Source organism: Ammodytes marinus, assembly GCF_949987685.1.
Source record: "Ammodytes marinus genome assembly, chromosome: 4".
Taxonomy (NCBI): domain Eukaryota; kingdom Metazoa; phylum Chordata; class Actinopteri; order Uranoscopiformes; family Ammodytidae; genus Ammodytes; species Ammodytes marinus.
In genome coordinates this window covers 21787988-21802694 of record NC_137233.1, presented here as the reverse complement: position 1 = coordinate 21802694, position 14707 = coordinate 21787988, and the positions used below count along the sequence as shown (strand labels likewise).

The window sequence follows — 14707 nt, the reverse complement described above, 5'->3', positions numbered from 1 at the left end:
TCAGACACTGAAAGCTGTCACAGTGTAGGCTAGCTTGTTCTGGTGTTTGATTATTGGAATCAGCTAAACTATTTTAAGTAGGCCAACATAATTATCCTCTCTTAATCTATACACTCCAAGATTACTTACTCTATGTGAACCTTTCAAATTGCTTAGGCCTTAACATATCTGCATCCTGAAGAGCCAGAGATAAAAGGTCATACTTTAGAAACAAACACAAACAGAAATGATTGAAGGGGATCTATCCCATACTCAGCATGAGTAAAAGTTCAATTTGTATTTCATTCTGTTGCCTAGGTCTACTTAAATTTGTTTTCTTATACACATTCTTAAACAGTAGAGATTTGCAGAGTTTATAAACTCAGCCAGGATAGAGAGCAGTTGTGGAATGTCCTTATAACAACTTTGACTAATTTTCTAAGATCGTTTCTAAATTTGGAAAATAATAGAATATTTCTTAATTAAAAAGAATAAATTGTAGGATGTCAACTATAGCCTAACAAATAATTGTGCACACAGCAAAGTCTTTATTTTATTTTTAATAGCCAGCGTTCATTGACTTTTCAAGACCAATATTATGTAATGACCCAGTAAAGGTCCTGCCAGGCCAGGCTAATCTGTTCCCATAACAGACACACAAGTCGGTCCAGGAGACGAGAAGGAGGGGAGGATGGAAAGATTAACTGACTCTTGCTATTTACCTCTCTAATCCCTCTGCCTTTTGGAGTCTTGTGTAAGTGATAGGTACAAATGGGCTTTACCCAGGGAGAAGTCAGCTCACTCATGGACATGCTGCAAGTCTTTATGTAACTAGGGGAAGATAGGGTGAGATCTTAAAGGGTCAGGTAAGAGGAAAAGGTTTCATGTCATTGGAGGACTATATTGACTCCTGCTCTGACTTGATCAATCAGCTATGTTTGGACAGGGAGGCTTCTGGGAAAATTCTGAATCCCAGTCCACCAACCCTTCACAAAAATGTAACCACAAACCATTGATGTGCAGACAAAAGTTTGAATTATTTATTCTTTTTTCTCCTTGAACTGTCCAGTTTGAATTTCTGTACATTTTATTTCCAAATTGAGGGTCTCTATCTTGCAAAGAAAAAAAAAATTCCAAGCATCAACTTGTCATGCGATAAGAAAAAATATGTAGCCTACTGTATTTTTTTTTTAGCATTGTGAGAATGCATTTTCAGATAATCTAGTGGGTTTTTCATTCAGCCAAAGACATACGAGAATTTTCTCGGCACATAAATAAACATACTGGACAGCCGCACATGACAGGAATAATATTATGAGGGGAGAAAAAAAATTGATTTGCTGATTCATTGCATATACTGTATTCTTCTATCTATTAGTATTATTTATTATGCTAACATAGTCATTTATATATATTGTGTCTATAAAACCCTGTAATCAGCTTGTCAAATAGTTATACATGTTTAATACAAACTCCTTAAGCACACAGATCCCCAGAAAAAAATAGAAAGGACATGTGCACAGTGTCGTCAATGCTAGCTGTGGAACTGACTGTGTCTGCTGCCTGCCACTAATAACAACAACAACTAAAAACTGACAAAGGCAAGGCAAGGCGAGGCAAATTTATTTATATAGCACAATTCAGACACAAGGCCATTCAAAGTGCTTTACAGGGGCAATATTAAAATGCATAATACACATTAGAAAAGTGAATGAATAGAAAAAAACATTTAAAAGCTAATGAGTAGAAAGACAAAGGCACATCTTGCCCAATCTTAGCGTAACATCATCAACTATCTTACATGTGAAAAGAAACAAGATGGGGTTTTTGTCCTGCATGATGAATTTATAAACACACCATTTTAGCTCACAGGGATTTTTATTTATAAGATGCCAAAAAAAAGAGAATTTAAACCAGACTTGCAGACAGGTGCACTGGGGTCAGCAAAGACTTGCTGTGCGTGTAACCTTTGCCTGGGAGACAGAGATAATCACAGAATAGGTTATAAACTTTAGAAAAAAACCTTTTGAAATAAAAAATGGCATTCCAGTTAGATTATTTTATGCAATGGTACAGTGCATCAGGTATTTCTTCTAACGCTGTAATTCAATTAAGTTGGAATCATTTTGATATTCGCATTACTTTGAAAAGGTGTACACACACACTACAGTCGATCAAAGTAACTAAGCTGTTAGTTCAACGTAGTTCAGCACATATAAACCTTACACCAGGTCAGGATACTACAATTCACAGAATGACCTCGGTTCAGGGGCCAAACTAATAGCTTAGTACTTTCATATGTTTTTTTAAAGGGACAAGGCACAATTAAAAAACAGTTGAACTAGAGTTAGCAACAATAGTCACTAATTTGCATCTGTAGTTTGAATTGTTGTCATATCTGTGCTTCAGGACTCTACGGCCACGTCAGAGCCGAGATGGGGCGCAAAGCGATCGTCTGTAGCTGGAAGAAAAGCACCACTAACATCAAGAATGTCTTTGACTTCAAGGGGAAAATCGGAACGTAAGTATACCGCCGTCAAACATAAAGAAAGACATTATAATAATAGATCTATTTGTACTTAAAGGAGAAAGGGACTAGCCCAACATACAAGTAACAAGGTTCATGGACCATTACAGCTTGCAGTTTTTGAAATACTCAGGTAGACAATTGAGGAAGCTTCAGTTTAGTATTCCCTGTGTTAGAGGTGCTCTATGTCACTTTGGGTGTGTCAGAGAAGTGAACATTTTCTGAGATATCTGCTCATAACTGAATATACAAACTTTCCCCGCAGGAAAATTGGATCCCTGAAACACTGTTTGAAGTTAGAAAGCTTCCAGAAAAGTTACTCTTTACAGTTTTTTTTCGTTCGCTTAACCACAGTGGGCACAACTGTAGCTCAATGTGCAAAACTCTAACTACAGTCTGCACTACCAACAGTCACTGGAGCTGAACAGTTCACTTCACCTGCAAAATAGGCTCAGTGCAGCAAACACTATGAACAGTCCTCATTAAAGGTGAAGTAAGCGGTTTATTTATGTTAATATAAGTGTTAAATCGCTCTTTATTCATACAGTGATAATTTACATAATGTGCGCGTTTCATAAAGCCGATCTCTCAGTCAGCTGCTCTGCATGTAATCGACAAATAAACTTATTGGACGATCCCAACATTTTTATCCAATCACAAGAGAGAACGCTAAACCGACAACCGTCTCACTCATGGTCTCACTGCCGGTGCACGCCAGAGCAACAGATGGGTGAATGTTAATGCGCCTACAAAGATGTCTGTTTTGATTATTATTATGTTTTTTATCATGTTTTATCACACTTATGGATCTGATATGATGCTAGATAACTTGCTGCTTGAAGACCGCAGTGCATTAATGTGGTGACGTGGGACACTTGTGGAAGTCTTTAGGGTGACAAGTCTAAAACAAGACACCTCTTAGTGTTTCTGTTGAAATTGCAATCCGCAGTGTTTGAAATGCAGCAGGACGAAATCCATTCTGTTTTGAATGTGTGGTTTACAGTTGTGGCAGCAGTGTGTTAGCATTTGAACAAAGTGCTGGAAATCCACAGTGTTGTGCAGGTTGTGGTTAAGCCATGAGATAAGTGTGTAGAGTTTTGAAAATTGTGTTTAAGCAATGAAAAACGAGCTGCAGTTTGGTCCGAATGAACTGCTGCTGTGCATAGTGTTGTTAGAGTTTTGCACATGTCGCTCCAGTTGTGCCCACTGTGGGTTCACATTTGTGAATAATCTCATTTGGACAGGTGTGGCTTTATTACGTCGGTGAGGTAGTGCCAATGAGACCAATAGCAGATATATTTTTTGAATATGTGATGAGTCATGCTAGGCTACTAAACAGATTTTTGCCTATTTGTTAAACATTGCTGATTATTGTTTTTCACACCAGGTAGGCATGTAAATAGAATCTTCTTTGAATTAGGAATCAGTAATCATTTGGTGATAATGTATGGCACACAGGCATCAGACAGCCAGGGGGTTGGGTGACTGACTTGTGGGAATGGATAGATGCAGTGCAATGAGCAGCAGAAGTAGTGGCGATGGTCTTTAAAAAGCACACCGAAAACACAATGTGGACTGAACTGAAACAATCTCAAAAGATTTCTTGGTGCTTTGTGCATCAGCAAGGGTGGGTCGGAAGTTTTTGTTGCAGCCACTCGCCGGGTTTCATCTACCATTTTATAGGAGCATTACAGTATTCTGAAGGCTGTAACTGGACCGGGGCTGAACGATGTATTAAAGTGGCCACGAGGAATTTTGCGATTGCTGTATTCACACCTGCCTGAATAATGCGCACCAAAGGCGGAAGTGCATCTGAGTTTGTTTCAACCGTACTAAACACGGCACGTGTGAATACACCCTAAGAGTCTGACTGACTATATTGGTGCAGTATACTATACATATACTGTACATACTGTATATGTAAATGAAGGGACTATAGACAGTTGCAGGGTTGTGTTTGTGCAAACATGAGGTAGGACAATGTCTGAGTCAACACATTTGTTGCTTAGCCAATCCAGCACAGATGGACTTACAATGCAAAGGTGCATTTAGTGTTTAATTACAGTATTAAATTAAATACGCATAATCTTTCAATATCTGCATTGTTTTCATGTCGAGTGAACACCAGTAAATCAGCATTTCAAATTATCCAGTGAGGAGGAATTAAAGACTTATTCTGCATTTGATCTGGGATGAGGCTCCATAATGAGAATTCACATCAGAGAGGGCTAAATTGTGGCTATAAAAAAACCCTGAGAAATGCAAGCTCAGGTGTTACTTTCAATAGACAACAAGTATCAGTACATTTATAATAGTGTCAGTATATGAGTCTAACCTTAATTCAGATTACTGTGCATGACAAAATATGACAGCATCAGCATCAGGTCTATGGGTCTAGACATTTTTAGATCAAAACTGCAATAACTGCAACACCAGTATAGATGCTTTGACTCAGAGGCCAAAACGTAGGATTACATCTCAGCTGCCATTCTAAAAAAGCATTTAGAAATAATTGTATATTACATTTGTAATTTCTAAATTAATTAAAAAACCTGTAACATAATATTACTCAAACACAAAAACAATGGGCTAAAAAAAGGTTGCTGATTACTTAATCAAAGGGTTCAAGAAACAAACAGATTATCAAAGGAGGTTAAGCTGCTAAACATAACAACCAGGCCACTGAATAAGCACCTAGTTAATCTAAATTTAGCGAGCAGTGAGCATGGGACACAGGCAGGAGCAGCATTGTAGGTGGTTAGCGAAGACAAAGAGCCCTTACAAAAGACATTTTATATTGCAGACATATTTTTGAAATTCAAGGCAACATAAATAATTGACTTTATTTATTTTCTGTACTGAAATAATCATATATACTGTATGTATATTTATATATTTTTATTTGTATAACGATTTCTCACTATGTATTACTGTGAACATACATCAGGGCTCTTATTCAAGTACATACATATGAATGCCCATGTAGTTGTTATGAAGGTATATAGGGGCACATATTCACACCATATGCTTGCATGCAAAGGAAAATACTATAGTTGAATGAGTATATAGAGACTGTTCTTGCATTCTTGCTGTTTGGGTATAACAGCACAGCCATGAACAAATTACTGTAGCACCATATATGGACACGAATAAGAACAAACAGTAAAACGCAAATACTTAGAAGAAAAACACAGTAATTATGGGGATATAACCAACTAAAGCAAAAAAAAAAGACCACATCAATGAGCCCTGAAGAAAGAGGCAAAATATAACACAGCCAACAAAAAACAACATTATAATAATGTCTTAAGCAGAGAAACTGAAATCTGGTTCAATAAAATAACATTTGAAAAGCCTGCAAATTGAAGAGATGCATCTCAGTTAAAGGGGGCCCTGAAGCAAGTGACCCGTCTCCTGCCTGGCCACCCAATATTCTCCACATAATTAAGGTCAACAGTTGGCCCTCTTATGTACAAGGGCTTACAATTTAAAAGCACATATACATTGACTGGATTATCGTTTATTTGGAGAAAAAAAATGTGCTGATAATTGTGTATCTGTCTTTTTATTTTTTTAAGATTATTTTTGGGCATTTTAATGCTTTATTAGACAGTTTGGAGAGACAGATACGAAATTGGGTAGAGAGAGGGAAAAACAGACAGGGAAAGACCACAGGCCGGATTCAAACCTGTTGTCTGCTGCTTCTGAGGACTGAGCCTCTACCGGTGGGCGCTCTAACCACTACAACACACGTGCCCTTAATTGTGTATCTGTCTAACTACAGGAATGTGCTTTGAACCTTAATTATAATGAAGGAAAAAAAGAGCGTTGTGTCATTGATAGATAGATTTGTATTTCCATTGACTGATTCCTCCTTATTAACCCTGTATTCTATGTCTCTGTCTTTAATGTGTTGGTGCAGGGGGGCTTTCTCAGAGGTTTTCATGGTGAGAGAGAAGGCAACAGGAGAACTGTACGCCCTGAAATGTCTGAAGAAAAGACACCTGGCCCACAGCAATCTAGAAAATGAAATCAATGTACTAAAAAGGTAAAAAACACACACACACACACACACACACACACACACACACACACACACACACACAGCCTACTCGTTAACACCTGGGCCTTGTTCTTTGTACATGTATACATTTTTAAAAGGTGTCTTTCGGGCATTCGGATTAGATTGTTGACGATTTGACATGAGTCTGTCTCTTTTGGTTCTTTGAAGCTGCTTAAAATCCAATCTTGGACCGTTGTCTCATAGCAACAAGTCCTTAAGCCCAGACCTGCACCACTGCAGCTTATTGACAGTTAGCTGCGTCATGACTTTAGAGAGTCAACTCCATTATGTAACACTGTTCCAATGACACATGGATCTCTTTCTTAGATTAATGATGGTGTTATAATATTTATTTATATTAGACATGCAAATCATTTTTATATGTTGATTAACACAATTTAATCATCAATTAAATAAATTAATTTAACTGTACTCACATATAATTAAGAAGTTTGTACTCTGCGAAAGAACAAAATGTAGCTTGAAAAAACTGGAGAAATAAACTTGTTGAAAACTTAAATGGTCAAATGTGTCATTTGAACAATTCATACTTCTTAAATGTTTTTATTGCAGACACGATGAATATGAGTGCACTGTTGGTGAAAATAGCTTCATCCAGGATTATTCCTAAAATCATTCCTCAAACTGCTTCAAAAAGAACCTAATCAGCTGGATGAGAATACACAGGATGATTTTAGCCTGATCATATAGCATTGTATCAGCAGGGCCCAGTGTAAAAACTGTAACTCTGTAACATTGTGACCCTGAGTGAGCAGAGCTGTGGTGGTGCTTCAACATCTCTCTTCCTTCTCTTTCAGGATAAAGCATGAGAACGTTGTGGGACTGGAGGACTTCTATGAGAGTCGAACACACTATTACCTGGTCATGCAGCTGTACGTTGACTCATTATGATCACATTTTGCACTAATGATTACGGTACCTTTGTAGAACTATATAATTGTCAATGGCTATCATATTGAGTGGAATGAAATCCAACCATAACAACAGCAACAACACTATACAGGCAGTGTGCTTCTTTTATATAGGAAAGCTTTTTCCCAAATGTTTCTTCAAATCACTGTAAAGTTACAAGCATTTCCACCCCAAAAATAGAGAAAATAGAGAGATTCTCATACAGAGGTGCAGCTACTTCTTCCATAATTCCTTTAACCCCTCAACCCTATAGACATTATTTTGGTCTATTGTGGGATCTCAGATAAAATAAAATGTAAAACAAAGTTCAATACTGTTTTGTCCTACATACATTCTGGCCAAAGTGGCAAGTGAAAGGGGTTGAAGAAGGCATAAAGATCCCTACAAGGATGGAAACACTGATGAGTTCCTTTGTGTGTTTGTGTGCGTGTGTGTGTGTGTGTGCGCGTGTGTGTGTGTGCGTGCGTGTGTGTGTGTGTGTGTGTGTGTGTGTGTGTGTGTGTGTGTGTGTGTGTGTGTGTGCAGAGTGTCGGGTGGCGAGCTGTTTGAGCGCATCTTAGACAGGGGGGCATACACTGAGAAGGACGCCAGCGCAGTCATCCACCAGGTGCTGCAGGCCGTCAGCTACCTGCACCAAAACAGCATCGTACACAGGGACCTAAAGGTAAGACACACACACACACACACACACACACACACACACACACACACACACACACACACACACACCTTGCCCAAATACTGTAATCCTCTACCCTTTTGTATTGGACTAACATTCTTTGTCTCTCTCTCTCTCTCTCTCTGTGTCTGTGTAGCCCGAGAACCTGCTCTACTATAACACAGATGAGAATGCAAAGATCATGGTCAGTGACTTTGGTCTGTCTAAGACGATGGAGCATGGTGTGATGTCCACGGCCTGTGGTACACCAGGATATGTCGGTGAGTTATTGGGGAGGGGTGCGCACCTTTTTGCAATCCTCCTTTTTACAATTTATGCACTATATAAAATTGTACATTTAAAAAACTAAATTTTTGGGTTGCGCCCTTAGCCCAGTTGGTAGGGCGTCCCCCCCATGGGCCTCGGCCAGCAGCAGACCCGGGTTCGATTCCAGCCTGCGGTCGTTCTCTGCATGTCACTCCCCTATTTCAACTCTGTCTCTACACTATCAATAAAGCATAAAATGTTCGGGATCAGATAACTGAACAGTAAAAAAAGACATAAAAAAATATATATATACATTTTTCTCTCATTATAATCGTGAGAGTGTATTACAATCCACTGTCATTCAAGTGGCAGGTCTGTGGTAATGACACAAAGAAAATGGATCATGAAAGTGAAGTGAAATGATTGGTGTTACATTACACATGGTGCATGCTGTTGTACAAGGTAGTTAGTGAGTCTGCGGACGTGTTAGAGAGGGAGCGCGAGTGACAGGGAAGTGACAGTGAATGCAGCAGAACGAAAGGAAACGACACTAAATGTACAGTACAGGCTTCAGTGTTTCAGTTAATATCATCTCCCCTGTGCCGTTAATCCCAGGTGGAAACAGGCTTACAGAGGCAACGTTAATGACTTGATTTAGCTGCATGATGTAACTTTCCACATGTCCACTGTGAGGAACGTCAGGTACAAACGAAGACAAAACCGCTGCACAACTGAACACATAATTATTAATAGTTCAATTACATTTGAATTTTGAGATGGGTCTAAAAAACGTGTTAAGGAAAAGAAAGGAATTGAGTTATAAAGTGGATAAGGAATGCAAACTTGTTACTAATGAGAAGTTTCTTTTGAATTTTAATGTACTAATGCTCAGTGATTATACTGGAGGAACTGAATACTTTATTTTGTTGCCTTTGTAAATGTGCATCCTGTGCCCAGACACCATTTTGATGGTTGCATGCTCAATTGTAATTTAGCGTTACAAACCTATCAATTCATGATATCACTATCGTATCGTCAGCTCCAGTATAGAAATTTTAGAGAGAGAAAATGCAGGTATTAAACGGGTTGTGAACGGCAACCTCTGCTCATGTAGCACTACGCTTAATTATCAATATAATGTGATGTATTAGGACAGCCCACATCTAACACACCAACTTGTATTTTAGCTCTGTTTTTACATCTTCATTGAACGATGTGGAGTATGGCAATATATCGCAATTTCTACCTTACATTTCAGGGATGAGACTGAATGAATCATTTCATAAATTGTGCTGTTACCATAGATAGTAAATAATATGGATGTAGCATCCGGGCTGACCTCAGTTATTCACACGGCATCCAATAATCCTGGTTTGTGCGCGTCGCCATTTTGTGAGATTTTTACTCCACCTCACGTCGGGGGGAGGGAGATAGCTGACGTATACCTCCGAGGCAAAGTGAGGGACAACAGGCGGAGAGCTGTCACTCAAGAGATCGCGCCAATACATTTTAACCTCCAAAAGAATAAAAAAAACCCTCAGTGTTGTCATGGAGATATGACCTAAACATACAGACTAAAATGGTTTTGTGAACCAGGCTGTAAATAGGTTTAATAAGACTTTGAAAACGGCCTGTCTAGCAAGTGAGTCAAAGAAAAATTGCTCAGTCTTGGTACCACCCCCAGCGGCCCTTCCGGTCTACTACAGTTTTGGTCACTTCCTTATTGGATGCTGGTAAAAATCGCTGAGGTTGGGGCTTGGCTGTTACTTGATAGATCTCTCTACTAGTACTTTTATTGATTTTTCTCCTCTGTATCACTTTAGATATCTGATTAAGAATAATTTTACCTGTATGTGGGTTGCTGAATCAAATTTGAAATCCCAATTTTATATCCTAACAATATAAATATGGAGCCAACCATGGTTAAAGTGAACCGCTAACTCACCAGTGCTCTGTTTTGCCTGCATGGTTCTCACTGGTGTGTGTGATTTTACAGCCCCTGAGGTTCTGGCTCAGAAACCCTACAGCAAAGCAGTGGACTGCTGGTCTATTGGAGTTATCACTTACATCCTGTGAGTACCTTTCTGTTCTCTAACAATAACACAATACATTATATGACATTATATGTTTATAAACAGTCATTTCGAGACTGGGGAGCAGGGCCGGCGGTAGCCAGGGGCCAGGGGGGGCCGTGCCCCCCCAGATGTGAGCTGTGCCCCCCCAACCAAAATTTGAGATTTTTTTTTTTTTTTTTTTTTTTTTTTTGATAGTGGGTCTGGGTTTTTTCCCGACCCACTATCGGACGGAAAATTTCGTTCGCTGTCCAAGAAAATGTCAAATAAAATTAATTGGGTCCACACACACATATATATGATTGAAATAGCCTACTGTTAAATTAATATTGATCAGCTGGCTGCTGTTGAATGCTGTTAACTAAATCAAAAAACCCCCAAAAAATCTGTTCTGCATTTGTCCTGTTGGACACACAAACACACACATGATTTAAATTGCCTACTGTAAAATATAGATTAGCTGGCTACTGTTGGCTGCTGTTAACCAAGTGTATTTTTTTTTTAAATCAGTTCTGCATTATCCTGTTGAGAACACATTCAGACACACAATGCATTGACTAATAGGAAGTAGGCCTATTTAATTCACCATTTGAGGCATCAAATAAAATTAGCCAATAAAACACTTACATCACAATCATTTATTTTATATATATACACATTATGTTGTATATAATGTATATTATATGTTATTCATAAACATTTTGGAGAAAAAAAACATGCAATAATCAAATTTCCCACACAGCAACACTCAACGTTTATTTGCATATTGTGTTCTACACAATTCACAGTAAATGTGCCAAAAAGCAGACGCAGAGATCTTACAAGGGCAAAAAATTTCGGCTCGCGCGCTCTGCGCGCGCTCGCATCTTCGGTCTCCCTGCCCAGTGTGCCCCCCCAAAATTTCTACGGGCCCCCCCAAGTCTGACTTTCTAGAACCGGGCCTGCTGGGGAGGATATGTCATCTCTGGAGATGTTTTCCCCAATATAAGCTTACAATTGAATGATTACTTTATACATAGATAACAAACCTAAATGTCCCCTGGATCATTTGTGGATACTAGGATATGACCAGACATATCATACAGTTAAATGTTAAATATTTTAGCTTTTTTCTTGTTGAGAAATCATACTTTTTCATAATATTGGTTTGGAATTGTTCTATATCAGTTGCCATGAGCCTCAGTGATAACTAGAGTTATAGCATAAACTCACAAGATATAAAGGTTTTACAAAAGGTGAGTCCTTAGTTGTTTGTGTGTTGCAGGCTCTGCGGTTACCCTCCATTCTTTGAAGACAATGAGACGCGTCTGTTTTCAAAGATCAAGAAAGCTGAGTACGCCTTTCATAAACCCTACTGGGACGACATCTCTGACTCAGGTAGGAAAAGAGCAGAAACGCACCTCACACACAGTCTTCAAAACTGTAGAGATCTTTCTAAGATTCCTGCAATTTTTTGTTTTAAACTCCCAGAGAACTTGAGGTCTGCTGCAACTCTCAGTTCTTTTAAATCGAGTCTGAAGACTTTTTTGTTTCCTTTTTAACTTGCAATTTTCATTTTATTTGCTTCTTTTATTATGTTTTTAAATCGAGTTTTAATTTTTTTTTGCTTCTTTTATTCGCTTTTAAATGTTTTATAATGTGTTTTATGTATTCTAATCTTGCCCCTGTAAAGCACTTTGAGTGGCCTTGTGTCTGAATTGTGCTATATAAATAAACTTGCCTTGCCTTGCCTTGCCTTGCCTTGCCTTGCCTTGCCTTGCCTTGCCTTGCCTTGCCTTGCCTTGCCTTGCCTTGCCTTGCCTTGCCTTGCCTTGCCTTGCCTTGCCTTGCCTTGCCTTGCCTTGCCTTGCCTTGCCTTGCCTTGCCTTGCCTTTGTTGCAACTTCATTCATTTGTATTCACGGAGATCCTTAATTGCCGACTTTGCTAATTGCATTGCTTCAAATAGTGATAGTTCCGACTTAGCAACTGTATTCGTCCATTCATTCTTGACTGCTCTGCTCTGAGGTTAAAAATAGAGAAAGAAGTGTTCAATGGAAATGCATTGCGATGTTGCTCTGTTTAAAAGGCAGTGTTGAAAGTAAGGATAGGGTCAGCATGCATCGGGACTCAAAAGACTAAAAATCAAGCTCTGGATGTTTCATGAAATTGAACGAAATTGAGTGTTTTAAGTATAAAAAGTAAATAATTTACAAGTGTAGATTAGCCTTTAAAAATTAAAGCCCACAATAGCATAACATTTGTGTCCTGGAGTCTTACTGTAGCCTATGTAATGTTGCTGGAGGTGACCAAATGTGCATTATTGTATTCTTGCAGCAAGTCAAAGTAGGGGATTTTTCATCAGAAACTAACAGCTGTACATGTCATGTCTAAACAGCCAAAGATTTCATCAGGAATATGATGGAGAAAAATCCCGCCAAACGCTTCCTCACTGAAGAGGCACTCAGCCACCCCTGGTTAGTCTTACCGCTCTCTCTCTATCTCTCTGTCTCTCTCTCTCTCTCTCTCTCTCACACACACAACCACACACACGCACACACAAACAGCGTTGTTTTGCTTTTTTGTGCTAAATACATCAACTTGATTGCAGGATCGCTGGCAACACAGCTAAAGACCTCGACATTTGTCAGTCAGTGTGTGAACAGATGGGGAGAAACTTTGCCAAATCAAAATGGAAGGTAAGTGACACTATATGCTCATCATGATCTACTTTATTTTGAAAGTCACATCAGATGTGTCATGTCATACACAGGCAAACACCTGATTAACCCTCTTTCTATGTGTGCACATATCCAACAGCAAGCCTTCAATGCAGCCTCAGTAATCCATCACATGAAGAAACTGTCCCAAAGTGAGCCCTCGGCCTCGTCACTCTCCCCCATCAGAGTACACTCCCCCTCCCACAATGACCTGGATTCAGAAGGACATAGCCATGGTGAGACGGACGCACTCGACCCAAACGGGAATCCCATTGCAGTCCACAATCCTCTATCTGGCAGTAAACCTGAGACTAACAGAGGTGTGTTTCCACCAATGACAGAGTCAAGAGAAGTCAGCAACTTCCCATCAGAGACTGCGGCAGCATTCAGGTCATCTGAGAGGTGAGCACTGCTGCCCTGTTAGAGCTGCTCAAAAATCGCTGTGTCACAATACCGAAACAATAAGAAAACAGGGGATGGATAAACTTCTAAATTGACATTTGCAAATTAATTTTTGATTTAGGCCAAGACACCACTTTGTTGTTGTAATAATTAAGTTAATCAGACTTTTTCATCAGAGTTCATCATCAAACAGACCCCACAAAACTTTGACACCGGATCTTTTCTCATGCCCATAATGGTGATATGTTTTGGCAATATTTTACATGACATTTGTGAGATCATGTGTTCAAATAGAAACAGCCATGGTCCAAGAATGGAGCCTTGAGGTGCCCCACAAATAATTTTACGGTATCTTTATCAGTGGTATGCTTTAGAACGGTGACAACTCTATTAGTAAATAAAAAGTACTTTATTTCATTAGGTGCAATGGGTAATCTAACTCTAGTAGGAGTTGTCATACTGCCATACATGTTGATGTTTGATGAAGCTTGTTGTTATTTTAGGCATTGGAGGTATAGATAGACACTTTATTGATCCCTTGGGAGTGTTCCTTCAGGGAAATTCATAATATAATAGGAGGATTCATATTTTCCAAGCACAAAGTATTTAAGAAGCTGTTATTTACATGATGAAGATTTCCTTTACAATGTGTGAATATCTCTCTGCTATGACTCCAGAATTGTCAGTTGTGTCCCTTGTGACATCCAGGGAGAGTCAGCAGTTGTATAATTTGACATTATTTTACCTTTCTTCAGAATTGTGTTTTTTAAATGAATCCTGGTTATGTGATATGTTGCAGTCTGGTTGCTGAGAGGAAGGACCTGTCGCTTCAGTCCGGAGTGTGTTCTGTCATGTAATTGGCTGGTTAACATACATCTAATGCAGGTAAAGGCTCATCTTTCTCAGTCTGGATTTATATACGTATACAGTATATATCTATCCATACAAACTACTGACTCCAACCAACTTGTTACTAACTCATCTTTAAAATGATCTCTCTTTTTTAGTTTGTCTCTTGAGTTTACGACTCTCAGTGGGATCCATGGAGGTGTTGAGGTGTTCATCTGCTACTCAGCTGTTTTAGGTCTGAAAAGGATGTCTATTTATC

At 39.0% G+C, this 14707-nt stretch overlaps 1 protein-coding gene across 1 annotated transcript; it reads left to right on the top strand.

Moving 5' to 3' along the window:
* Positions 1 to 2399: 2399 nt before the first annotated feature.
* On the top strand, positions 2400 to 14456 carry camk1ga (calcium/calmodulin-dependent protein kinase IGa; the record flags this gene model as incomplete). Its single annotated transcript, XM_080026586.1, has 11 exons — positions 2400 to 2500; positions 6429 to 6554; positions 7388 to 7462; positions 8028 to 8166; positions 8318 to 8441; positions 10424 to 10499; positions 11764 to 11876; positions 12876 to 12954; positions 13089 to 13176; positions 13298 to 13599; positions 14399 to 14456. The coding sequence occupies exons 1-11, from the start codon at positions 2415 to 2417 to the stop codon at positions 14454 to 14456; spliced, it is 1266 nt and encodes a 421-aa protein (XP_079882712.1). The 5' UTR covers positions 2400 to 2414.
* Positions 14457 to 14707: the final 251 nt, after the last annotated feature.